Source organism: Lonchura striata, chromosome 13 (assembly GCF_046129695.1).
Source record: "Lonchura striata isolate bLonStr1 chromosome 13, bLonStr1.mat, whole genome shotgun sequence".
Lineage (NCBI taxonomy): Eukaryota > Metazoa > Chordata > Aves > Passeriformes > Estrildidae > Lonchura > Lonchura striata.
The window spans coordinates 23,619,783-23,644,721 of record NC_134615.1 but is presented as its reverse complement, the minus strand read 5'-3'; the positions used below and the strand labels follow the sequence as shown (position 1 = coordinate 23,644,721).

General features: G+C 50.5%; 1 protein-coding gene across 3 annotated transcripts in view; it reads right to left on the bottom strand.

Annotated features, from left to right (window-relative positions):
• Positions 1-2,315: 2,315 nt before the first annotated feature.
• ZFHX3 (zinc finger homeobox 3) overlaps positions 2,316-24,939 on the bottom strand; it is a 123,553-nt gene continuing 100,929 nt past the window's right edge. For all 3 annotated transcript variants that reach the window (XM_077786405.1, XM_021526901.3, XM_021526902.3), the window contains exons 6-10: positions 23,707-23,840; positions 23,316-23,516; positions 16,081-16,186; positions 10,142-15,586; positions 2,316-7,544 (exon numbers count right to left, since the gene is read on the bottom strand). In XM_077786405.1, coding sequence (XP_077642531.1) covers positions 5,989-7,544; positions 10,142-15,586; positions 16,081-16,186; positions 23,316-23,516; positions 23,707-23,840 — 7,442 coding nt within the window. In that variant the 3' untranslated portion in view covers positions 2,316-5,988. The remainder of the gene's footprint in view (positions 7,545-10,141; positions 15,587-16,080; positions 16,187-23,315; positions 23,517-23,706; positions 23,841-24,939) is intronic.

The following is a 24,939-nucleotide window of genomic DNA, read 5'->3' as shown; positions in this document are numbered from 1 at the left end:
GGAAGGGGCCCCGTGACTGCACAGCTGTCTCTCGTTTCTGTGGTGCTGCCACCTGTGCCCTGCTGGTGGCTTGGGATGACAGCTGGGTCCTGCTGGGGACAAGCCCCCAGAGCCAGCCCCACATAATCCGGCCACGGGGTCATGACCTCGACTTGTGGAAGGTGCCAGCACTCAGTACTGACCTGCCCGGGAGCCAAGCAGCCCAGGCAGCGGCGGCTGGATTAGCTGACATCAGCCCGGGGACTAACACACCGATTCCGCAAAACACCAAAATAGAAAGTCATTGGAGTGAAATCAGTGTCTTCACCACATCCCTTCTGGCAGAGCATTAATTAAAATGACTCTCTAGTGCTTTAGATCATCAGGTGTACCTTGTTAACGAGCTTGGAACAGAGAACCAGCTCCACACTGGAGTTTAAGCACTCATGGAGTTAACCCTTCCCCACTGCTGGCACAGCCTGGCCGGGTGGCAATTTCCAGCACACCCAACTGTGCTAAGGATGTCTCGGCCGCCTTCCAGTGTCCTTCAGCATTGAGCATGGGACCCTGCCTGCGTCAGCGGGGGCCTGGCCACAGGGGTGGTGTCGCTGCAGCCGCCGCACTGCCTGGGATGAGTTCCCGGGGCTCTGCCGGGTCCCTCCAGCTGGAAACGTAGCTCCAAACCCATCGGCCAGGCAGGTCCTGCTATCGTTGTATAAATATGCATTTTTTGGCCTGTAAGAGTGCACTAGTGGGAGCTGAATCTCTTTGAGATGATGGCAATGAAAGGTCATTAAAAATCACTCCCAGCCTTCTCTTACCAGAATCACAGCATGGAAAAACCTTTTTATTCCTGTCAGAGGTTTGCACAATTCCCATGGTTGGGCTGCTCTGTGCAGGATGCCACGCAGAGGTTTTTAGTTTGCAGCTTGTGCAGCTACACGAGGCCATTTACACCTTCCTGAACGGAACGAGGCACTTCCTCAAGCGTGGCTGTTTTACAGTGGAATTCAACCTAAGAAAAAATAGCAATGTTATATAATAAACTTACAAAGCGACTGATCTAGGAACAGGAAAGATGTTAATGCAGCATAGTGCAAACACCAGCAGCAGGAGGGTCACATTGGTGACCCTGTCACTGCCGCAGTCCTGTCTGCCTGTTACAAAGGCAGGATGGAGTTTTCCTGTTAATAAAACCCCAGCCAGCTGGGAGACAATCCAGATCCTTGTCCGTTTAGGCTCATGCCAGAGAAACAGTGCCCAAGCTAGGGACAGGAGCGGGCAGCCTGGCCAGAAGAGAGTTGTAGGAGCCCTGAGCTGCAGTGTCTGGGTGCCCATGGGGAAGGGGGTCACCTTTTGAGGCTGCTCCTGGGACAGGGGCTGGGACAGCTACACCACAGCATCCAGAATCATGGGGACCTTGGTGATTTTGACACACTTACTTTGTAATTCAGGGCCTGTGGAGCCCAGGTCAGTCAGTATGAATGTTAACCAAGGAATGCTCCACACCCCTGGGAGCTGCTGGATTTCCTCCCTGTGCCCTCTGCTCCACTGGAAGCCCTGGAGCTCAGCCCTTCTCCCGTGGAGGGGGGGGGAAGCCCCTCGCTGTCCTGGCAACTGCACCAAGGACACCCATACTGGCAGATGCTTGCCCCACCTGCAGTGGTGGCTGTAAATTATTTATCACTGTAGTTATAAATTAGAGATGAGCTGTGGCCCCTGTGACTCCTTTTGGATGTGATCCCCGTTAGTGGATTTCAAGCTGTTTCTGCTGCAAGGGGCAATTTTTGGCAAGAGAACTGTTCAGTGAACACTCAGCAGTTCCTCTGGGTTCCCTCCCTGCTGCACAGGGAGTGCAATGAGTTGCCACTTACCTACTTACCTGCATCTTCTTTTGATTTATCAGCAGAAACAGATGTGATTTTTTTGGTTCACAGGTTTCAGGATGAACCATCAAGGCATTGCACTTTCCCTTGAACCATTCACTACAGAACATGCCCAGAATCCTTTTGCAGTCATTTAATACAATTAAATGCACTTTTAATGTCCTTTTCACACACAGAGCATCCCAAAGCTGCGGTATGGACGGCGCTGCTTGGCTCATTGCTTCCACTGGGAGGGGATTCACAGCATCAGCCCAGGCACTGCGGCCCTGCCGGGAGGGGCAGGACGTGCGTGTGCTGGCGTGGGCACGCCAGCGGCACACGAGGACACGCGTGTGCGGGCACGAGGCTCTGCGGCAGCGCCCGTGCCCTGCTGAGCCACGCCACGCCACGCGGCACACACCCACCCAATGCAGACCCAGCACCGCACACGCGGGACATTGACACTACAGCTTTTGCTCATTTTCTTTTAATGTATCACAATGAGCAGGAAACATACGTGATGAAATAGTTCCAAAGGATTATATTCAATTACCATCTACAGTCAACTCAACTATGACAACAAAGTCTTTTGTGACAAGTTTTTTAAAGTTTTGAAAGTTCCATCTGGTTTGTTTCTGTCAGTCTCATGTATTTTGGTACAGTTCGAGATCAGCATTGTTACAGTAACAAAAAAGCTAACAAGACTACAGTATAGAAAAACACCAAGAACATCATTTTTGGTTTCACTTGCTCTAGTTTTTGTACATTGCAAAGGCTGTTCATAACCCTCTTCACCTCATTTATGCTTTCTGTTCTACCGAAACTCGCCCCCCCAAAATAAAAACAAAAAAATAGTCAAAGTTTTGTTTCACAGTGGGCAGTATCAGCGCCAACCAACCGACCAACCAACAATCAAGCGACCGACCGACTGACCAACCGACCGACCAACCAACCCAACTTCTGCTTCTATTTAAAAGCTTTTATTTTTTTTTTTTTTAAAGCAAAATATATTTTGGTGAGCGTGCTGGCTGTGTCCACCCACCTTGTCCCCCACCAGTCCCAGGTGGCCCCGCACACCCCTGATGCTTCTCTTTATTCTCAATTGTATGAAACTTTGGCCATCTTCACCACTTAAAAAAGCTTTTTATTAAAAATAAAAGAGAAACCCGCTTAATGCTAAGTCTGAAGTGTTTTCCTTGTGCCCAGCCTGGCCCTGCTCTGCCGCTTGCTGGAAAGGCCACGCGTGGGCTGGGGGTGGCGCGAGGCTGCGCTGGGGTCCCCGCACCGGCCCTGCGCAGCCCGACTGCAAGAGGAGGAGGAGGCAACCTCGCACTGAAAGAGTCTCTAGAAACATTTAGAAAAAATACAAGGAAATGAATTTATAAAACCTTTTAGTGGATGGGAAGGAGGAGGGGGAAGGAGGAGAGAGAAATTGCACTATGACCAAGCAATATAATTAAAAAAACAAAACAAAACAAGACATAAAAAGGATTTCCAAAAGAGACCTTGCAGAATTGGACAGATAAAGCCTGTGTTAAACTGGGAACTGGCATCACAGAGAGAATCCAAAACAAAACAAAACAAAAAAATTTTTATATGATACAGACAGAGTAACATACAACAGTTAAATGGCAAAAAATATATATATATATATTTCATTGAATTACAAACAAGATAAAATAATGAAAAAAAAACTGTACAACTTTAGAATTTAAAAAATGTTCATCTCAAACACAGGGAGAAATACAAGAACTTCTGTTAAAGAAAACAGTTTGTTAAAACAGCAAACGCTCCATGGGTACGTGGTTCTGTTTTTGACACCTTATGCTACAGCTGGGTCCCGGGAGGAACATCCGGTGGTTCGCGCTTTAGTATCAACTACTTAAAAAACAATTAAAAAAGGAATTTGCACTGTGCATTAGCCTAGTCAGAAATATGTACAACAGTTCAGGATCTAGTCTTTCATCAAACTAAAACCAAAACTCCATAAAAATATAAGCGTCCCGCTAGAAACCGAGCCCGCACTCCGATGCTCCAGTCTCTCACGGAGGTGGCGAGTGGCTTCGGCCCGGGGAGGAGCAGCCGGAGGCAGCGGGAGGAACCTGCGTTCACAGTCTTCGAAGTTCCCTTTTGAAGCAGGAGGAGGATGATGATGGTGGGCAGAAGGCTCTCGTGCTTTCGGGTAGAGGAAACACGGTGGAAAGAGGTTGTTTCTGTTGGCATTTGGTTATGGAAGGGAACAGCAAAGTATCTACGTCTCCAAAATCTACATTTTAGCAGCATAAAGTTTTCCTTTCAAAGTCTGGGCCAGTTGAGGTGCATGCAGGCTGGGGGGGCCGGGGGGCTCCGGGCCTCCCTGAGCCTGGCACCCGGTGCTGCCACGGAGAGATATTGGAAAGAGAAACCTGCCTGGGGTGCACTGGGTGCTCACTAAGAGTTGTCTCTCTGCTTGCAGAAGAAGCACAGATAACAACCTGGGTACGTTTTTTTATTCTTTATTTAAACTTAGACTTGTTTGTTTAAATCAGAAACAAATTCTCAAGTAAAAAGAATCCTTTTTGCTCATTCTGCACCAGTGGTGAAGGGTATGTCTTTGGATTTTATTTAAAGCATGAATTTTCTTTAGAGAAAAAAATGTAACAAAACCTTTTTTTTTTTTTTTTTCAAAAGAAGGAACAGAGTGCAGCCTAATTACACAAATAGAACTGATGCTCAGAGGTCAGGAACAGAGTCTTTGAAGCATTTACAAAATGAGTAAAGGAATAGGGGAAGAAAAAGAGAAGAAAAAAAGAGAAATGGAAAATGAGAATAAAATAAGTGCACAAGGGTAACAGACATAGGTAAATCGCATGTATATGCCTTAAAAAGTTTCAAACCCCCAACAAAAAATATTCTGCAAGGGATCCTACTGACCCCCAAAACCCTTTGAACTTCTTTCTTTAGTTTTTATAAAATAATTATGCAACCACCCTCTAAGAAATGAAGGTAGCGACCATAAGTGGAAGATTACAGGACGGGGATGGGGATAAAGGTACAAAGGGGAGAAAAGCTCAGGCGAGTCGATGGATCGCAATCTATCTGTCTAGGAATGAACAAGACAACATCAAATGAGAAGCCGTCAGCTGGACCATACAAAAGCTAAATGTACACAAAAGGGTTTTTTCTTTTAAATCTACCGTACTGCTTCAGTTCATTTCCAATGCAACAATCTACTCAACACCAAAAATGGTCATATCTATCATAAATACAGAAAGTCAGTTGTTTTAAAACTTTTTTTTTTTAAGCTCCAAGTCCTCAACACTCTTTGTTGTGTTTTTTTGTTTTTTTTTTTTTCTGAAAAGTGGGAGTGCTTAACTTTTCCCCTTGGAATTGGCTTCAGCAGAAAAAGCTACCCTTAAAATCCCCGAAAAGCTAAAGCAGTTCACATTGTTTTTCTCTTGAATACTTTCTGCCCATTTTAAATTAACAAACCCGCCCCCCCCCCCGCCCCAAAACCAAAAAACAACAACAACAAAAAAATCCTTTTCTGGAACAAAACCAAACCAAAACAAAAGCCCCAAAACAAATGAAAGAAATTATATATATATGTATATATATATATATATATATATATATAAAACAATGATTCTGAAAACAGAACAAAGTGTGAGCGATTGACCTGAGAATAAAAAGACATTACATTTCTTTTTTCTTTTAGCAAGCCATTGGTATCTGAATGCTAAGATAGCAAGAAATTTAAAACTGTCTCCAGGTGGGCTGCTTTCCCATACAGCGCTGCCGGGCTCTGCTGTGCTATCAACGGGGGATCAGACGGGGCAATGTACAGGGGTGCGAGCTCCGCAGGCGCGAGGAGGCAGCACGGCCTTCATCTCCCAGACCAACAGTACCTTCCAGAGGACAAATGTAACAGATTTTTTTTTAATTTTTTAAAGTTTTATTTTATTAAAAGGAAAGGAAAAAAGAAATGTAAAACCCACCGGCATCGTTATATGGGAAAACAACCCACGCTTTTTCTTTTTTTCTTTTTTCTTTTTTTTTTTTTTTGGTTAGAAGCTTTGGAATTGCAGTTAGTCTATTTTTGAAATTGGTTTGTTATTAACTTTTTTTTTTATTTAAATTCATTTTCATTGTTCATCTTCAAAGCTTACAATCTGAAGGTGTCCATTCCTATGCTAGCTAGACCACTGTCCTTAGGGCAGCCGGGGTCCTGGGGCCCCTCCGCCGGGCTCGCCGGTCCATCTGACTTTTGGCTAAGATCCGTGTCAGACTCCTCCGAATAGTCGTCTGTTGGCATCGAGGGCTGAACCCCTGAGGTGCTGCATGAACTTGAGGTAACCGTTGACGATGAGGAGAGAGGAGGGAAGGGCGGCGGCCCGGGCGGGGCTGCCGGGGGCCAGGGCTGCCGGGCGGCGTGGGGGGAAGCCGGGGCGGGCCGGGGCGGGGGGCTGTCGTTTGAGTGAGCGGCCGGCTGCGAGGTAGATGCGGTGCTGGGGTCGGGGGGGCAGGCAGAGTGAGGTAATAGACTGGGGTGCTCTTTGGCGTTTCTTGCTGCTCTTGTGATTGTTCGGTGTTTGTGCGGGGCTGACTCGAGATGCTGACTGAGGGCCTCGTCCCCACACACCGTGCTCTCGCACGCCACGCACTGGTACGAGCCGCCGCCCTGGCCGCTGCCCGCGGGCACGTGAAGCACCATCTCATGCAGGTTCGCCACAGACTGCCCGAAGAAGCAGAGGGACTTCAGGTGGTCGCTGGCCGCCTCCTGGTCGCCGAAGCACGCCTGGCACTTGCGGCAGACCAGCTTGTACTGCACCTTTGGGACAATGAAAGGGTCGCAGAGCGAGTCCGCACCCTTGCCTTCCGCTTCAGGCTCTTCTTGGGGTTTGGGCAGGAGGGGGGACACCTCGCGGGGTGCGTTCTTCTGCTCTTCTTGCTTGGGGGGTTCTTTGGCAGGGTCTTTGTCCGAGGTGGCAGCCCCCGTGGGGACGGGGGTTTGGCTTCCTTTGGGCTGCTGCGGTTTCTGCTGCTGCTGCTGCTGCTGCTGCTGCTGCTGCTGCTGCTGCTGTCGCTGCTGCTGCTGCAATGCCTCCTGCAGACTCTGCTGGTATTGCTGGTACTGCTGCAGCAGTGAGCCAGGAGACAGCCCCAGCAGCGCCTGTGACAGTGCAGGGCTGTAGGGGAACAGCCCCTCCATCCCATACATGGGCTGCAGGTACCCGCTCTGCAGGGCGCCAGGGATCTGTGGGGCGTAGTAGGGGGAAAAGCCGGGGACGAAGTAAGGAAGGAACTGGCTGGTCAGCAAGGTGGTGGGGTCCGAATTCAGGGCGGCCTGCAGCGCCTGGAGCTGGGCAGGCTCCACTGCGTACTCCATGGTGGGCAGCGGGGCCGCCAGGGTGCCTGCCGGTGCCTCCCCCTTTTCCTTCTTGGGCCCCGGCAGGGTGTCCCCCTTCCCCTTGGGTGCCTTCTCCTTCTCTTTTGCCTTCTCGTTCTCCTTCTCCTTGCGCTGTGCGGGGGGTGGCTGCTGCGGCTGCGGGGTCGTGGCTGGCGGCTGCTGCGGGGCCACGGCCGCCGTGGCTTGTGCTGGGGTGGGTGAGCTCAGTGCGGCCGGGGGCTGTTTATTTGGTAATCCAGAGGTGGGGAGACCGGGTGAAGGGACGCTTGTGCTGGGCAGGCCCATCAGGTTGGGTTTGGGAGAAGTTAAAGCTGCAAGAGGGGGAGAGAGAGGTGAAAAGTCACTTTGTGCTGGGCAGGCAAAAAGCATAAGGAGGGTGACCCCAGACCACCCCATGACCTGGAGCCTCCATCTCCTGTGTATGAGCAGCCACTGGCCTGAGCTGATGCCACAGCACAGGTCAGAGAGCCCATCCCTGCTGCCACTACCCCTGGAAAATGGCTCCAGTCCCACTCCACAGGCATGGTGGGGACATGACCCCTCAGCCCCCACCGCCTTGGCCGCACTGCCCAGTGGCACTGACCCCGTGATGGGTGATGGGGACACTCCCAGCACCCAAGGTGCCCAGCACACCTGGTATTTTCCTGGCTTCTCAAAATTCCCAAATGATTAACACTTGTGTCAGCATCTGCTCTAACAGGTCCTTGGGCCAAAGCACTCCAGTAGCACTTGTAGGAATCTTCACAGACTGGGAAGCCCCGGTCATGGCAACTGGAGACTGAACAGGCAAAACCTAATTTATTTTGTCCTTATTAAGCTGATGTTCATGAATCCACAAACCTTTGAAGCAACTTGTTCCTTCCTTCCTTCCTTTCCTCCCTCCCTCCTTTCCTCCCTCCTTACCCATCCATTCTTCCCTCTAATGCCAGGGGCTCTGGATGCTCAGCTTCTGAGCAATTCCAGAGTTTATGTGGTGTTCAGACATCTCCCCTGGACATAGGCACCATGTTTTGGGTGGAATTAAAAGTGTAGTGATGCTTGCTCATTAAGGAGATAGATTAATGGTGGAATGTGAAGCTTGTCCTTCTTCCTGACAAGAGGAACAGCCACTAACAACACTGTCCCTGGTGCCAATTTCTGCTCTCACAGTGGCTGGGAGTGAGAGGAGTGTGGCTCCTGGAGTCACCTCCATTAGTCCTGGCTGCTGCAGCCAGGAACTAAGAGGAACGTTTTTCTTGGCAACTCCCATGATGCCATTTTGGAAAAAAACCCCAAAATAAAGCTCCAATATCCTGCTGGCACAGCCCTGTACACTCCCCAGCTCCTGAGCAAAACCCAACCAGTCTGTCACAGAATCCCACCACTGTGGTGGGGCTCCTCAGAGACCAGCCCGGACAGAACTGGAGGCATGGTGAATTTTATTTCAGGTTGTACTGCCAAAGAGCTGCAGAGGACCTCGAGGGTGGCTGCAGTTGGGAGGGTTCAGCCACGGCTGACCCAAACCCTTCTGAAACCCATGTCTGCTCCTGACGGGGTGCTGGGACAAGAATGATTTGTGACGACAGGACAGGTATGGAATGAGGCTCCACGCAGTGGCCCTGGAGATCTCGGATAAGGGCATGCTATATGTGGACACCACTGAAATGGATGTTTCCTAGCTGAATAGCCCTGAGAGGTTCAAGTGAAGGAGCAGAGGTAATTCACAGTGTTCCTGGATGCATGGCCTTATCTGCTCTGACAGGCCCGGAGCTGCCATGGCCTGACCTTTGGAGCTTTATCTAAAGGCCACAAACAGACTGTTTGACTTTCTAAACAGTTCAGTCCTGTCTAGGCAGTCACTGACAGCATTTAAGATTCATCAGATACAGTCTCCCTGGGACACATCCTGGGCTTTGGAGAAAAATAAAAGCAACACTATGGACTGAAGTGCAAAAAGGTAATTTTAGTTTTTGTTATAAACTTAGGGTACTAAGCAAACAGTGCAGCAGAGCAACCTGTGATGGGGTGATGATATGATTTGCCAAAGAGATGCTTCTGGCCGAGTGCTCTGAAACAAGATCTGTGGTGAGAAGGGTGACATGCAAAACCACATGTGCACGGGCCCTTCAGCCACATAATGAAACAGGGCCTTTGGATCACATTTTTTAGGTCACTGCTGGTCACTGAACTGCACTTTCCACTGCCAGTGTTTGCTACATGGCTTAGACTTTCCACCTATCCATGAGGTACAAAGGAAAGAAGCATTCTCAAAAGATGAAGTCCAGTATCTGCGATTAGGCCACCCAAAGAATGATGACAAATTTCATTTTTATGTAGCATTTTTAAGAAAAATCTTATTAAAATACGAATTAGATTTGTCCCACAACTACACCATTTTTTGCTGAGGACGTGCTTTCAGGTGTCATACCCAGCCATTACTCAAAACTGATCCTCAGCTGCACTGGGATTTGTCCCAGAGGTCACCTCAGGGACACATAAAGATGCTCTGGGCATCTGTCACCAGTGCTACCACGCACACCACACCTTTCCCTAGAAACAGTTTGGATTTTTGAACGCTTGGGATGGCACCACATAAACGTTATGTCAAAAGGAATAACAGTTTATTCAGCGTATTAGTCCTTCTGTTCCATTGGATAAATCTTCTATATTCCACTTCCTTGAAGGAGCTTCAGGATTTCTACACAGGGATATGAAGCATGTCTAGATGTTGCTCTACTTCAGACTTTGCTATAAAAACTTCCTGAGTTCAGGAATTAGATAAAATACCTACTGCTTTTTTGCTGTAAAGTCAACATGCTGAACAGACAGGCCAAGAATCCTGTTATCAGTCATTCCCGAGGGAACAACTCCTTGCACTAGGCACGTGCCAAGTGGAGGTGTGCCTGAGCAGGGTAACACCCGTACCCACCTGTGTTGGATGGAGTGAAGCCAGGTAAGGATGGGCTGTTGAGGCCTGGGAGCAAGACTGGAGGGATGCCCTGTAGCGCTGGGTACGCAGCAGGAAGGTTCAGAGCTTGCAGGGGCGTGTTGTCAAACATGCCTTGCTGTTGAGCTGCCAGACCAAGAACCTCGTTGGCTTTTTTGATTCGGTCCAGCTCCTGCTGAGCCATCAACTGACGTACAGTAGCTGGGTCAAAATACTCCTTTTCCTTATCCAACTGACTTCCAATAGTTTCTTTAACTTTGGAGATATGCTGCTGAGAGAAGATATGGTCACGTACAGACAGCCGAGCGCTGTACTTGATGCCACACAAAGTGCACTCTGTTTTGGGTCCCTCGTAACTTGTTTGGTTTATACCAAAATGCTTGGCCATGCTGAGTTTTGATTTCTTCTCTTTTGCCCTTGCATTCTGGAACCAGACCTGAACAACTCTCTTTGGCAGTCCAATGTCATTGCCCAGGACCTCACACTCCAGCATGGTCGGTGTCCTGTAGTCATTAAAGCATGACTTAAGAACCTTGAGCTGGAGATTAGTCATCTGAGTGCGAAAGCGTTTCTGCCCAGGCCGGTCCCCGCTTTCACCAGACTTGCTGGCTGAACCACTTGCACCAGGGCTGGGCGAGCAGGGGTCTGCAAGGCTGGAGGTCTCACTGTAGTCCACGGTACCTTCATTGTCGTACTCTTTGCTGTAGAAGCTGGGAGCTGGGCTGACCAGACCAGAAGACAGACGATCTTCATATTCAGACATTGCTATCATGGCTGCTTTAGTCAGACCTTCGCTGGGTCCTGATGTGGATTTGGTTTCGGTTGCAATCCCTGTTGCGCTGTCGTTGTCTGCGTTCCCTTCGTCTCCTGTGGTAGTGTCTGTGATTGCAGTATTGACAGAAGAGCAGTCATCGTTGTCCAGCTTTGTCTGGTCAAAGTTCAGATTGACTGAGGACATGGAGGGGCTCTCAAAGTCTTCAACCCCTTCCACCTTGATGGAAGATGGACTCAGCAGGGTTCTAGGTGACAGTTCCATACTCTTGTTCACCGGGGAGAGGGGAACGCTCTGTCCGTCGCTGCTAGTTGGTGGCATGTGGGAGAAGCTGGCTCCATCAAAGATGTCTCCTTTCATCTGGAGCCCCCCGTCGCAGTCTAGAAGCATCGCAGACAGTGTCAGGTTGTACCCAGCTCGCTTGGCCTCGTGCCAGTGACGGGATCGGATATGAGCTTCCAGAGCTGTCTTTGCTTTAAAGAGAGCTCGGCAGAAGGGACACCGTCTGTGGGCCTGGGCAGGCCCCACAGCTCTGAACTGCCCCTTCCTCTCTCGTGCACGGGTGTTCTGGAACCAAACCTGTACCACGCGCTTCTTCAAGCCCACCTCATGTGCAATGTGATCCAGCATCTTCCGTGTGGGGTTGGAGTCAAGCAAGTACTTCTGGTACAGGATTTCCAGCTGCTCAGGGGTAATGGTTGTCCTTAGACGCTTATCCCTTTGGGGTTCTTCTCCCCCAGTGCCACTGTCATTCTCTCCAGGGCTTGCACTGGCCTTTTCCTCCAGCTTTCTCTTCAGCGTGTTCATGGTGGATGTTGGAGTTGATGGTGAGGTGGCTGAGCTTGCTGGAATCTGTGGTAACGTTCCAGACAGCAGCTGGCTTGCCAGTAGTGGATTACTGGGATCAAAAAGCATAAATGGCATATCCAGTGTTCTGTCCAGGAATGGGGGGTGGATAAACTGGTTCTGTGCACTCAGGAAATGGAGCTGCTGATGCTCTTGCCAATGCTCAAAGGAAGGAAATGCCAGTTTACACTGGTCACACTGGTATGGGATTAGCTGAGGAGGTAGGTTTGCCAGCTGCTGAGGGGTGGATGTGTGAATGGGTTTGAGGGAGAGGTGTGAGAGCTGAGATGGGCTTGGACTTGACTGTGACAAGGAGCACTGAGGGGGCTGAGGAGGAGGTGGCTGTTGCAGCGAAGAGGGGGAGGATAACTGTGAAATCTTTTGGTGTGCTGAACTTGTCTTTTGTTCTCCTTGGTCCTGTTGCTGCTGAGGCTCTTGCTTTGGTTGCACTTGCTTCTCTTGGGTTTGGTTTTGCTGTGTACTTGGAGGTTCAGACTGCTTTGGTTTCTCATCTGTAGCTTCTGCTTTAGAACTAAAGGTGGAGGAATCATCTGTCTCTGCCGTGAGCTGCAGAAGAGCTGAGGAGGTCGCATTGGCTGAAGATGTAGGTGTGCTGTAAGCTTGTGAGGGCATCGGAGTGCTGCAGGAGGAACTGGTTGGAGTCAAGAGCTCTATTGCATCCATAGAGTCTTCATTCTGGCTATCATCCTGTCCATCCTCATCCTCATCTTTGTAACAAAGCTTTTTCTGGTGTTTAATGAGATCAAAAATGCGCTGAAAGACCAGACTGCACTTTTTGCACTGGTAGTTCAAGTTGCTAGTTCTAATGTACCTGTCATTTGTGAGCTCCCGTCGCTCCCCGTCTTTGCCTTCTCCCTGATTCTCATAGTTTTTCCTAGCTTTCTGACGGGCATTCTGAAACCACACCACTATAACACGTGTTGGGAGGTTCAGCAAGTTAGAAAGCTGCTCAAATTCATCATCCTTTGGGTAAGCATTGGCATCAAAGAAGTCTTGCAGGACTCTGAGTTGGTAGTCAGTAAAACGTGTCCGAGAGGACCGCTTGCTTCCCCAGTACTCCTGCTTTTGAGGCTCTGGAGAAGGAGGCCGTGAGTCTATCTTCAGCTCCTCCAGGCTGGTAATGGGAGGGTTGCTGAAGTTGTATGGGGAGTCCTTGTTGCGTTGGCGCTCCTTGAACAGGGTGTTTCTGAACCAGTGCTTGATCACTTTCTGGGGCAATCCAGATTTGTCGGCCATCTCTTTGATCTGTTCCTCACTGGGGGAATTGTTAATGTCAAAATACTGACGAAGGACTCTGAGCTGGTCATCGGTGATCCGTGTGCGTGGCCTCTTGTTCTGCTGCTGCTGGAGAAGGCTGGGGTTGAGCTGATGCTGGTACAACTGGGCCAAGTCGGCAGGCAGGGGGTCTACGGGGCCCAGCTGAGGCGGCAGCTGCGCTGGTAACGTCTGCAGGGGCATGGTTTGCATCATGAGTGGTGAGAAGATGGGGAGCTCCATGGGCATGGAGAGCTGGGTGAGCGGCACAGACGGCTGGGCCGGTGCGATAGTGGGAGAGGTGATGGGTGGGGCAGAGGTGGCGATGGCAGGAGCGGCAGCCGGCTGAGGAGGGGCTGCAGGGAGCGGAGGCGGCGGCGGCGGCGGCGGCGGGGGCTCTGGGGTCTGCGGCCGCAGCGGGTACAGTTTGTCATAGTGTTCTCTGTATTGTTTGGCAAATCTCTCTAACTGCTTAAAGGGAAAGTAATGTTGGTGAACGTGCTCTTGGTGGCTCTTCAGGATGAGGATGTTTGAGAAGAACTTGCCACATGTATCGCACTCCAGCTTTTCCAAGTTCTCACCTTGCTCTGTCTTCCCATTTTTCTTCTGCCCCTTCTGCTTGTTCTCATTGTACTGAATGACGAGCTCAAAGCCAAAGTTTTCCAGCAAGGCTTTGGTGGCGTTGCCCCTTGCATCAGAAGCAATCCGTGGAGGCAGTATGGAGGGCTCTGAACTGCTGCCTGGCACAAAGTCCTTCTTCTCTTTGGGCTTTAAGTTATCAGGAAGAGACTCCTTCAGTGTTACGTTATTGTCTCCCCTCTCTGTGCTTTCCCTTTCCCGTGGGGTTTCTTTATCTTTCTCCTTCACTATAGATTTATTCTTCTTCTCTGAGTGCTGGCTCTGCTGTAATAGGACGGAGTGGGGTTGTGACAAGGACAGCTGACCTTGCTGCTGCTGCAAGAGCTGTGGATGGCTCTGCTGAGGGAGCTGAACTTGTGCCTTCAGGTCCTCCAGCAAACTTGGACCCGTCCCAGTCAATGTCAGTGCACCACTAGTGACAGGCAAGCTGACTTCTGGATTGAGCTGGAACTCAGCACTGGGGATGTAGAATGGGAACAGAAGATGCTGCTGCTGCTGCAGCTGCAGAAGGGTCTCAGTGGTCATTGGAAAGTGCGGCAAAAGTGCTGGGTTGAAGAGCTGGGACTGCAGGAGAGCAGCTTGCTGCTGCAGCTCCTGCTGCAGGTGGGCCTGGACCTGTGCCTGTGCCAAGGTTTGAGCTTGTTGCTGCTGCTGCTGCTGCTGCTGCTGCTGCTGTTGCTGCTGCTGCTGCCTGGATGCAATCATGTCTGCCAGCTTCTTGCGGTTCACCTCTTTGGGCTCTGCAGGGGAGATGTTAGTGCTTACAGCGTTACCCAAGGGAGGAATTCCCACATTGTCACTGGAGACCTGGTTGAGTAGGCTGGGAATGGGAGTGGTGCCTGAAGTGCTCGTGCTGGTGGTTGCAAAAGCATTGCTGTTGCTGGCACTCACAGGGCTCGGTGTGGACGAGCCCAGGGAGAGGCTGCTGCTGCTGCTGCTGTTGCCAGCTCCGTTGCTGCTGCCGCCAGCTGCCTCCAGCTTGGCCGCGCGAGCCTTGGTCTGGTGCAGGACAGACCTCATGTGGATCTCCAGAGTCGAGCTCTGGCTGTAGGCCACGTTGCAAGTGTTACACTTGAAAGGTTTATTGTCTGGGCTGCTGGTAGGCTCAGGTTGCCCAGTAGCAGACTCTTGGAGGGCTCGTTTCAGTTTATGCAGATGAGAAACGGAATTGTAATGTACCAGGAGAATGTTCTTCTGTGTGAAGGACTCCTTGCAGACTGTGCACTTGTATGGGCGAGATGGATCTAGAAATTTCTCCATAGTGAAGTTAGGGCCCTTCCTGAAGGGTAAGGCCCTTTTTGGTTCTGAGCCAGAGTCCTCTTGCACCGACCCTGAATCGCTGCCGGTTGGGCTCTGCTTATCTTCCAGGTCGCTCTCTTCTTCCTTATCTTCCTCAACTATTATCGTGTGGTCCTCAGCAAGTGAGGGGTCACCCATAGCAAGGAGGTCCCCGTTGACCAGGAGACCACCGTACAGCTGCTGAATGTCAGCCTCACTCAGCTCCAGGTGGCTGGTTTCCAGGTGCTTCTTCAGGGCCTGGAAGGTGCGGAAGCTGCGCTGGCAGAGGCAGCACATGGTGGCTGCCCGGATGACATGGTACTGGGAGTGGAGCTGCAGCTTCTCAATGGTTTTGAAGGCCAGGCTGCACTGGTTGCAGCGGTACTTGTAGACGTGGCGGTCGGAGACTGGCAGCTGAGGCCGCTTGGCATGGACGTCGTTGAAGTGTGTCTGCAGGGCTGCTGAGCTCTTGAACACCTGGCTGCAGCCCTTCTTCCAGCACAGGAAGCCAGAGTCCTCCCGGGCAGTGCTCGGATCAGCTGGAGTGGGCTTGGGGTCTCCGCTGTGCTCTGCGCTGTCCGATGACAAAAGGGTCTTCCCCACATCCTCAGAGATCTCTGTGAGAACAGAATTAGAGCAAAGCCAAAAGTTACAACAGCACACCATGGTAGATCAACACCCCCTTTCAGTCCTGAATACTCTGTGATTTTTGATCTCAAACACAACAAGTATTTCTAACATTTCTTCTCTATCCTCATTCATTTGTTTCAATACCAGCCCATTAACCTCATCATGGCCCATTGCATAAACCTAAACAATTTACTTCCTTGCTCACTTTGAATATCTGGAAATTATTCACACACACACCTCCCTTAGTGCATTTGTCACCTTCAACTCTCCCTTTCAAGCAAAAGCCATTCAGCCACCTCTGTCTTCACTGCTCCTTTTTGATGTCCTGCCTATTTTCGAAAAAGAAGGCTCATCAAACTGAACAGAGTATTTGAGTCTAGGTCCCATCAAAGAGAGGATTAACAGGAATGAAACCGGTCCCTGACCAGGTGATGGAGTGGGGAGAGTGGTGGGACAGTGGATCTCATTGACCTGCACTCACCAGGCTGCTTCCCCTCCCGCTCCTCTGTGCCTGTGTTCCCATCTTTCTCTGGAGCAGCTGCTGGAAGGAACATGCTGCTGGGCATCATCACCTCAGGGGTTGTCACCTAGAGACAGGGGGAAAGGACAGGGAGAGGAAAAACACAAGGAAATATTTTAAACATCTCCAGTCGTAAAACTAGACATCAGTATTTTGAAGTCAGAGACATAATTTTTCTCAGCTCACTGAAGACTTCGTATTTATTAGACAAAGCTCAAATCAGTCAAAAGTGTTTCTACAGTTACATTCTGGACATAATTAGCAGTGCACACTTGAAGAATAATCTTATTATTAATATTTTTCCTTTATGTGGAATTCAGACTTTGATCACTGACAATGTTTTGTCATGGGCTGTGAAACTTCTTGTGCAACCAATTAGGTAGATAAGTTGAAAGGCCCACCTTAAGCTGCTGAAAACATAATAAGGCCCCTAATTAAATCATACCTAGTAAAGTACACTGTAATCTTGAACCAGGGAGCATTGCAGCACTGTTTTCAAAGTGTATCGATGCAGGGAAAGGAGGGGCATGAGAAAGAAAAGTACAAATAAGGAGAGAGGTGACAAAGGAAAGGATGAATAAGAAAGGACTAAAGAGAAAGCAAATTGTGAAATTTCGGTAACCCTTTCCTTGCTCTGACTGATGCATTCCCTTTGTTCCTCTTCAAGTATTTGGCTAGATCCTGCAACATCACAACCAGTGCAGTGCTGGGATACCACTGCTTCTACAGAGCTGGAGAATGTGCATGGCTCAGCTGGAGAGGCTCTTTGGAAGAGCCAGATGTGCACACTCATCCTGTTCTGAAAAACTGTCTATTTGGACATACCCGTCACAAACCATCTCACAGCAGCCTGCACATGGCTGGCATCAGATGCAGGACACTGAATGTCCTTTTGAATATCTGGGGACAATGTCTCACACTGCTGGAACATTATCTCACAGCACCAGGACAGACAGACCTGTGTCACTGTCACCATCCCTGTGTCTTCCAGCACAGGGCTTCCAGTGCTGGTCAGTGCCTGTGGTGAGCAAAGACTCCTCTGCAGCTGCCCATGGCACCTTGCTGACACCCAGGGAGCATTCCCCTTTCACCAGGTGCTCCTGGCGATGCCTGTGGTGCTCCTGCTCCCAGCCTCCCACTGCTGGGAAGGTGAGGCACAACTAAACACTGCCATTCAGGGGTAAGGCAAAACAAGCCTCTCCATCCTTCTGCTGGATATGGAGAGGACACCTGAACCCTGGATTTCAGGGGAGAGAGAATGTGTGTGACCACTGCATCCCATGTACCTGTCTTTCTGCACAGCCAAGGACCACAAGGCTCTGAGTGAACTGCAGGACACAGGAGCATACCTGTGGTGAAGCTCATGGAAAATCTCAGGATGAAATGGTGGCACAGAAGTGGCTGTAGAGCTGTGACCTGAGCTGTGAGGGACACAGAGCTCCCTCCCTTTCCTGGGCCAGCCACTGCATGGCAGTGAGCGCCAGGTCCCATGGAGCAGCAGAAAAGGCTGCTGACATATCCCAGGAGGGGAGCTGAATGCACCAAACTCATTCCACCTTCTACTCTAAACAGAAGCATTGGATGGCTGTGGGTGGTTGGTTGGTAGACATGAAAGGTCAGAGTAATTTCCAGTAGCTGGGCTTGGAGGAGGGGGATGAGCATGGACACTGAGAAAGGGAGGCAAGAAGAAACCGTCCCTCTCAGCTCTAGCAGCAGGAAGAGCCTGCTTTCCTAGGATCTTTAGAAATTATGAAAAATGAATCATGAGAAATTAAAAAAAACCCCAACAGAGTAGAAAAAGAATAAAATTATCTAACACCTCAGCTGCACATCATTATAGAGCTGTGGCTTTTCATAGGCATTACAGTACGGCAGCCGTCCCCACCACCACGCTCAGTACGACGGATCAGTAATTGTTTTCATACACTTTAATTAGAAAAACTCAGATGGCTATGAATAATAATGGAAAAGAGAGACTTTTGCACTTGAAAGGTTGAAGTCAATCAAGTGTGAATGACGGCAAAAAAGAAAAAAAAAAGACACCAATTCATCAGGCCTCTGTTGTCTCGCCGCGTCTTTAATCATAATTCCTGATTGGGATTCAAGAAGGCAGTAAGCAGCGGTTCTTTGTCTGCCTTCACCTTCCGTCAATTAACTCTCCCCGAAATATAATCATCAACCTCACATGCTCCTCTGCATCTTAATCTGGGGCTCCAAACCTGTAAGTCCTGCCCTATATGTGTTTAAGTAATTACCTTTATCTACCTGCATCTCCACAGCCACCATTCCTTCCCTTCCTTCCATCCTCCCTCCACCACAGAGAAAAAAAAAAAAAAAAGGAAAAAAAGGAAAAAAAAAAAGGAAGAAAAAAAAAAAGGCTCTGGTACATTAAATTGCTACAGGCACAAAATTCCCTAAGGCAAACAGAAAAAAAGCTTGGAAAAAACTGCAGGGAACTAGAAATTCTAGGTATGGATGTAGGAACTGTGGTAGTGCAGCTGTGGGCTGGCCTTGGGGATCAAACTGCTGGAAAGAAGGCACCGGTCAGCAACTGGACTTGCTCTAGTCCTTGGCTCCATCCAGGCGACTCCTGTCCCTTTCCTATACCACGATCCAGGGCAGGACCTTCTGTCCTTTCATCCCCATGGACCAGCCCTGAGCAGGTGGCAAAGATATGAGTGAAAATGAGCTGCACATCCCAAATCACTCTGCACTGACTGTCTTTTTTTGAAGCGTTTGTCCTTTTACACTGAAAAAACAACTGAGGACATCTCACTTCTCTGGACCTGCAGAGTTCGCCTCATGCTGAGGCTGCTTTTTGTACAATCTGAATGGTGGAATGATGGGACAGGAAGGTGCAGTGGCCCACGGCTCCCCAGCACCTGGCAGGTGTGACAGGAGCGGCGCTCAGCAAGACAGCATTTTGTACTGCAGATGTATTTCATGGCAGTGACTGCTCCAGGGATTGCAGGGAGCGTGTTCATCTGGAGCACAGCCGTGTTAGTGCGTGTGGCTGTCAAACGCTCTCCTCCTCCCTCTCACCTGCAGATACCTGGTGTGTCATCCTGGCATCCCTCCTCAGCGTGGCAACTCCCCCTCCTCAGTTCCTGTCTACCTGTTTCAATGGCTCCAACAGTGTTTCACAACAGCAACACGTCAGTCAGTGTGAGCCACTACTAAAACAGAACCCTCAATTGTGAGTTCAACAAATGTGGTTTGTCTCCTCCCTTCCCTTCTGTTCATGCCTGTTCTTTTCTATCCAACACCAAACCCTACCCCTGTGTGGCTGCAGCTACCGTCTCCTGGCCCACAGGTCACCAGCAGAGCTCACTGCAGCATGGCACCTCTGCTCAGTCACCCCAGATCCTGAGCACAGCCTGAGCTCTATCCCCTCCAGCTCCGACTGCTAAGGCCCCTCTAAGTTCTCCTCTTGCTACCACAAAGAAGGTCCTTACAGGATGGAAAGTTGTTGGACAAGTGTCTCTGCTTCCAAGAACTCCACCTTTGGGGTCCCTTCAGCAGATGAAATGTCTTTATGATGATGAGACTCATGGAGAGGCAAGAGCACTCCACTTTGGTGGCCATTTCTATGGATGCAGTGGCCTGGCACACTGTTACAGAGGACCTGAGGGCTGATGGGTCAGGTCTCCTGCCTCCCTGCCCCACCAGTCTGCACACATCCTGACACCTACAGACCTGTCACCCCTCTGCAGAACAACCAGTGGCCCCACTCCTTACTGGTTACAACCTCCAGCCTCAACACATGGCTCTGGCCACCACTGGATCTACTGGATTTTTGATACCCAACTGCAGAGCTACTCGTGTGCAGGGCTGGAGGCTTAGAGCCCAGCAGCCATCAATATAACACCTGCATATTGCTGACATGTCCAAACAATTACTCCTGGCTGGTGTGAGCAGCCAGCTCCTCTCACACCTCACCTGCCTGTGCTGATTCCATGGACACCAAACGAGGGGATGGTTGCCCTGAATATACCCCAAAATGCTGAAATCATGTAGCTCTGAAAACAAAACCTCTAGAAGAGGTCTGAGGAGATACATCACTGTCCCCATGTCTATGAAACCAGGGGAATTACAGACGGGAGGGAAGGTTCCCCACCAGACAAAGGAGGTAATTTCCATTACAAAGAGAGAGAGAGAGGGTGCTGGAGTGAAAAGCTTCATTAGACTCTGAGAGGCAAAGTGATGGCAGTATACCAAGGTCACTTCTAATTTAGACCATCTAATTGGCAAACATGGCTCCAAATGGCTATCATCTCACAGGGCTCAGAATTAATGAAGCCCGATTATTTTCATTACCTTCATCCGAGATGGAGAATGAGACACAGAGTGAGAGGGAAAGGGGGGAGAGGGAGGGGGCGAAAAGGAGGGAGAGAGAAAAATTGAGTGACAGCAGAAGGGAGAGAGCAATAAGAAAAGACAATGGGAAAGAGGGTAAAAATGTAAAGATAGCAGGAGGGGGATGGCAGGGATGGGCAGGAATGACTCCTGGAGCAAGTGAGAAAAGAAAAAGATGGAAAGATGACTGAAACACTGGGAAGATGCCCTGAACTGAGGAAGAGAAAGCTGACAGCAGAGATGACGAGACAGAAATGTGTAGAGGGATAAGGCTGGCTGTGGGAGGAGGGAGAGCTCCCACTCCCAGAGGCTCCTGGGAAGCCGTCCTCTCTCCCAGCTCCAGCCCATCAGTCTCGTACTCGCCTGCGCAGCGAACTGCGCTTCACCCCGCGGGCCCAGGCACAGGCTGTGATGGGAAAGGGGGAGCCCGGCCCTGCTCCGAGAGGCCGAGATGCCACCGAAGCCAGAGAACCTGGCTATGTTCATCCACCAGCCCTGCGTAATGAAGCTGCAGGAGATGGGAGGACAGTGTGAGCCCCAGCCCCTGTCCCTGTGGGGCACGGCGTGTGCTCTGCTCCTCAGGCAGCCCCGCCAGCCGCTGTCCCTGCGGTGGGGCCAGGGGAGGACGCGGGGGTCCCACGGGACAGCCAGCCCGGCTGCTCGCTGGCATGAGGAGGAGGGAGCGCGACCAGGCAGCTCGGAGATGCGGAGCGAGCAGGAGCCGTTACCCTGGCAACAGACATATTAGGCACTGCAGGTTCCTGAGCGGCGTCTGATAAGGTGTTATTAACTGGAGCCTCCTCCAGCGCCGGGCGCAGTCGCTGCGCCGACAGGGACCTGGCTCGGTCTCGGCGCTGCGATTCCCTCGCGCGGCGCCGGCACCCGCATGTCAGACCCACAGGGCTCCTCACGAGAATGAGCAAGTCAGGGCCCTCCGGTGCTGCCACGCTCTGCACAAACCATACCGACGGCTCAAAACACTGTCACAGAATACAGAACGACCCACCTTCCTCACCCCGTGCTGTGAGACCTGGAGGAGGAGAGGCAGCCCTCCCGTATGTGTCTTTAGGAGCCAAAGGGAAGAAAGGTGGGAAAACCAGGAACATGCATGAGGATGAGCATCATGGCTGGGCCAGTCTCTGCCATGCTTGCAGAGCCCTGCGGCCCTGCTCTGGCACAGCAAGTGCCACACCTATGGAACAGACCTAAGGGACTGTGCCTGACCGGCTCTGCAGTGTCCTGAGCTCCTCCCATTCCCTCGTATCCTGGAGGACACAGATGTGCTTGAGGAGAGACCAGCCCAACACTCCTGCTCCAGAGCACACACCCTGCCCAGGTACCCTGCCTGGCTCAAAACAAACCCCTGCACTCCAGCATGACAGCTACCCGTAACAAACTGCTTATGCCCACTGGCCTAGGGAAGGGGCTTGGCTTCTTCTTGCTGCTCTTAAAAAGCCAAAACACCTACCACCAATATAGGTAAGAGGTGAACAAGGGCCATTTAAACCCTCAGAAGGTATTTACACACTTGAGCAGCACCAGAGAAACGGACGCAGGTCACAGAGGCCGTGGGCTGTGGGACAGGACAGCTCTGTGACCCAGGTGCACAGGAGGCCGGCAGGGCAGAGCAGAAAGGTAAGAACATAAAGGCACTTACGGAGTGGGAACTGGAACAGGCTGCCCAGATAGAATCTGCTTTCCTGGAGGTGTTGTCTGGACACAATCCTGACCAACATGCTCAAGGGACCCTCCTCAGCAGGGAGGTTGGACTGGAGCAGCTCCAGTGGCCCCTCCCAAGACTACTTGTGGTTCTGTGACTCTGTCATTCCTGTCTTCAAGAAGGAGTCACAAAGGGAATCACAGAATCATTAAAGCTGGAAAAGACCCCTTTTCTTCTAAGTCCAGCCATCAACCCAACACCACCACCATGGTTGAACTGTGTCCTCAAATGCCACATTCACATGATTTAAGGATGGTGATTCATCTGTAGTGGTGACTGCTTCTGTAGGCAGACTGTGCCAGGGCTTTCCAACCCTTTCCATGAAGAAAGTTTCCCTAACATCCTATCTAAACCTCTTCTGATGCAGCTTGCAGCTAGTCCTCCTGTCCTGTCACTTGTTTCGTGGGAGAAGAGACCTAGCCCACCTGGCTCCAACCTTCTTTCAGGGAGTTGTAGAGAGGAAGAGTGACAGAAAGAAAAGACAAGAAAACCATAAGAGAGCAGGAGAGCAGCTGTGTCATGTTGCATGTGCTTGCTCAGAAGATTTGACAGGAGGGAGCTGGCAAAGAACATCAGCGTTACAATAAATATCATGTTATTCACCCCCAGTGCCAAGAACTTTGCACCCCCAGAGCAAAGAAGGGAGAAAATAAGCAGAAACAGGGTGCAAGAAAAAGAAACACAAAGAGAAAGAACTGTCAAGAATCAAAATGAACACTTATTCTATATACTTGATGACAAGTTTTTAAATGTAGACACAACCTTGCATCGAGTATTATACCAAAGAAGCAATAGGGAAAATATATCCCATCAGCTGCAGATCTTCCCGAAGCTTTTGCACAAGCTGCCATCCCATGCACTGACCTCATAAAGTCAAAGAAATTGTATTTTTCCCCGATTTCACAGTGAAATCACTCAACAGTTGAGCTTCACAGGGCTCAAGCAGGGACACAACATACCAGGGTGCAGCAAACCTCGAGGGCAGAGCTCTGACAGGTGAAGGAGCTGCTCCCACAGCAACTCTCTGCTCCTCACCTTTGTGGGGAGGGCAGGGGACATGCCAGGACAGCAGGGGACATGCTGGGATGCAGCAGCCATGCCTGCCTACACAGCCCCTTACCGTCATGATGAGCTTCTCGACACAGTCAGGCGACACGCTGTGCAGGTGGGTGAGGTGCAGCTGCAGGTGGATCTTGTTGTTCAGCATGTCCTGGCAGAGGGGGCAGCGGAGCATGGGCTGCACCGAGTGCTGGGTCATGGCGTGCACCCGCAGCCGGTTCACGTCTGTGTTGCTGTACTTGCAGTACGGACACTGGTACATCTGCAGAGCAGAGAAATGAATCACTCAGCTCTTATAGGGGCTACTTTCCTCTCTTACAGACAGGCTTCAATAATTTGATGCCTTCTACCACCAGTTATTGCCTTTCATCCTCTTTCTCCCATTTTATTCTTTGCTTTTGGCACATTGGAAACACATTACCTGCACAGAGAGATGGGTTCTTCTGCCTTACCTGCTCTGATTTGGTCTCCTCTGAAGTTTTCGACCACTTAAAGGGGAGAGGTGACTCAGAGCTGCTGGGAAACGATATCCGCTTGGAGGATGCTGGGGGCTCTGTCAGCTCCTTCTCCGGCTGGCTGGCTGGTGCTGCAACAGAGAGCCATTAACATCAGGGCACCCCAACGAGGCCTGGGCTGGACCACGGCAGGGCTTCCATTTACTGCTTGACACACACCCTAAGGACTCGGAGCAGGGTGAATGTGAGGACTGACCCATGTCCCCAATGCACACCAGGCCAAAGCCAGTTCCTTCTTGCTGATCTCCCACAGCACGGGAACTCTGTCACTGGTGGCCAGAAGCAGAAAGACCTCAGCTGTTTCTGGGGGATGCCTACATCCTGCAGGTGCAGGAGACTCTGGGCCTGTGGCTGCACTGGGCACACAAATCCCTGGCCAGATGGTGAAGGCCCACGTGTCACCTCCAGGAGCAGCTGGACTTACTCAGTAAGGTAGAACTCATACCCCGGGCTGACCCAGGACTTTCTGCATACAGACACTTTGAAATGTGTTTGCCCTGGAGAGGGCTGGTGGTTTAGCTGTCAGCCCAATTGATGGCACCCATGCTGGCAGCAGTGGTGCTGCTGGGACAGCTCTGGCTGGCTCTGCCCGTGCCTCCAGAGGAACGCACGTATCTGGTGATTCCATGCACGCGGTCCTGCCAAAATTGGGATTTTGGCCAAGGGGACCCAAACACTCCCACTGTGATAAGCTGAGAAAAGGCTATTTTATTCAGCCAAACAGATAAATGCAAATGAGCCCTAAGGCCAACAGCAAAACACTCCACGAGTTGTGGCACTGGGAGAAGCACATCCCTGACCTTTCTCCTCCCCCGAACCCTGGCTGCCTTCAGTACATAAATTTGTGGGACATCTATTATTTAAAAACTGTAAGGACAAGTATATTATACACAGCCCCCGTCTCCTCCTCCCTGAACACACATTCATAACGGTACTTTAATCTGTCTCGAATCGACTTCAAACCCATTTTGCCCTTAATGGGAGTTATTCATTTTCACTTGAAAGGTAATATCTGACAGCTGGATATTTAATATGATGGATCAGCTGCCGATTAACAAGGCGCTGTAGCATTCTCAGGCCAGTCCCCCATACTCTTCCCCCTTTCTCCTACTCAACTTGTGAACCCGCTGGTATCTGCTCCTTGTTTCAGATGTTACCATCAAGAGTCAG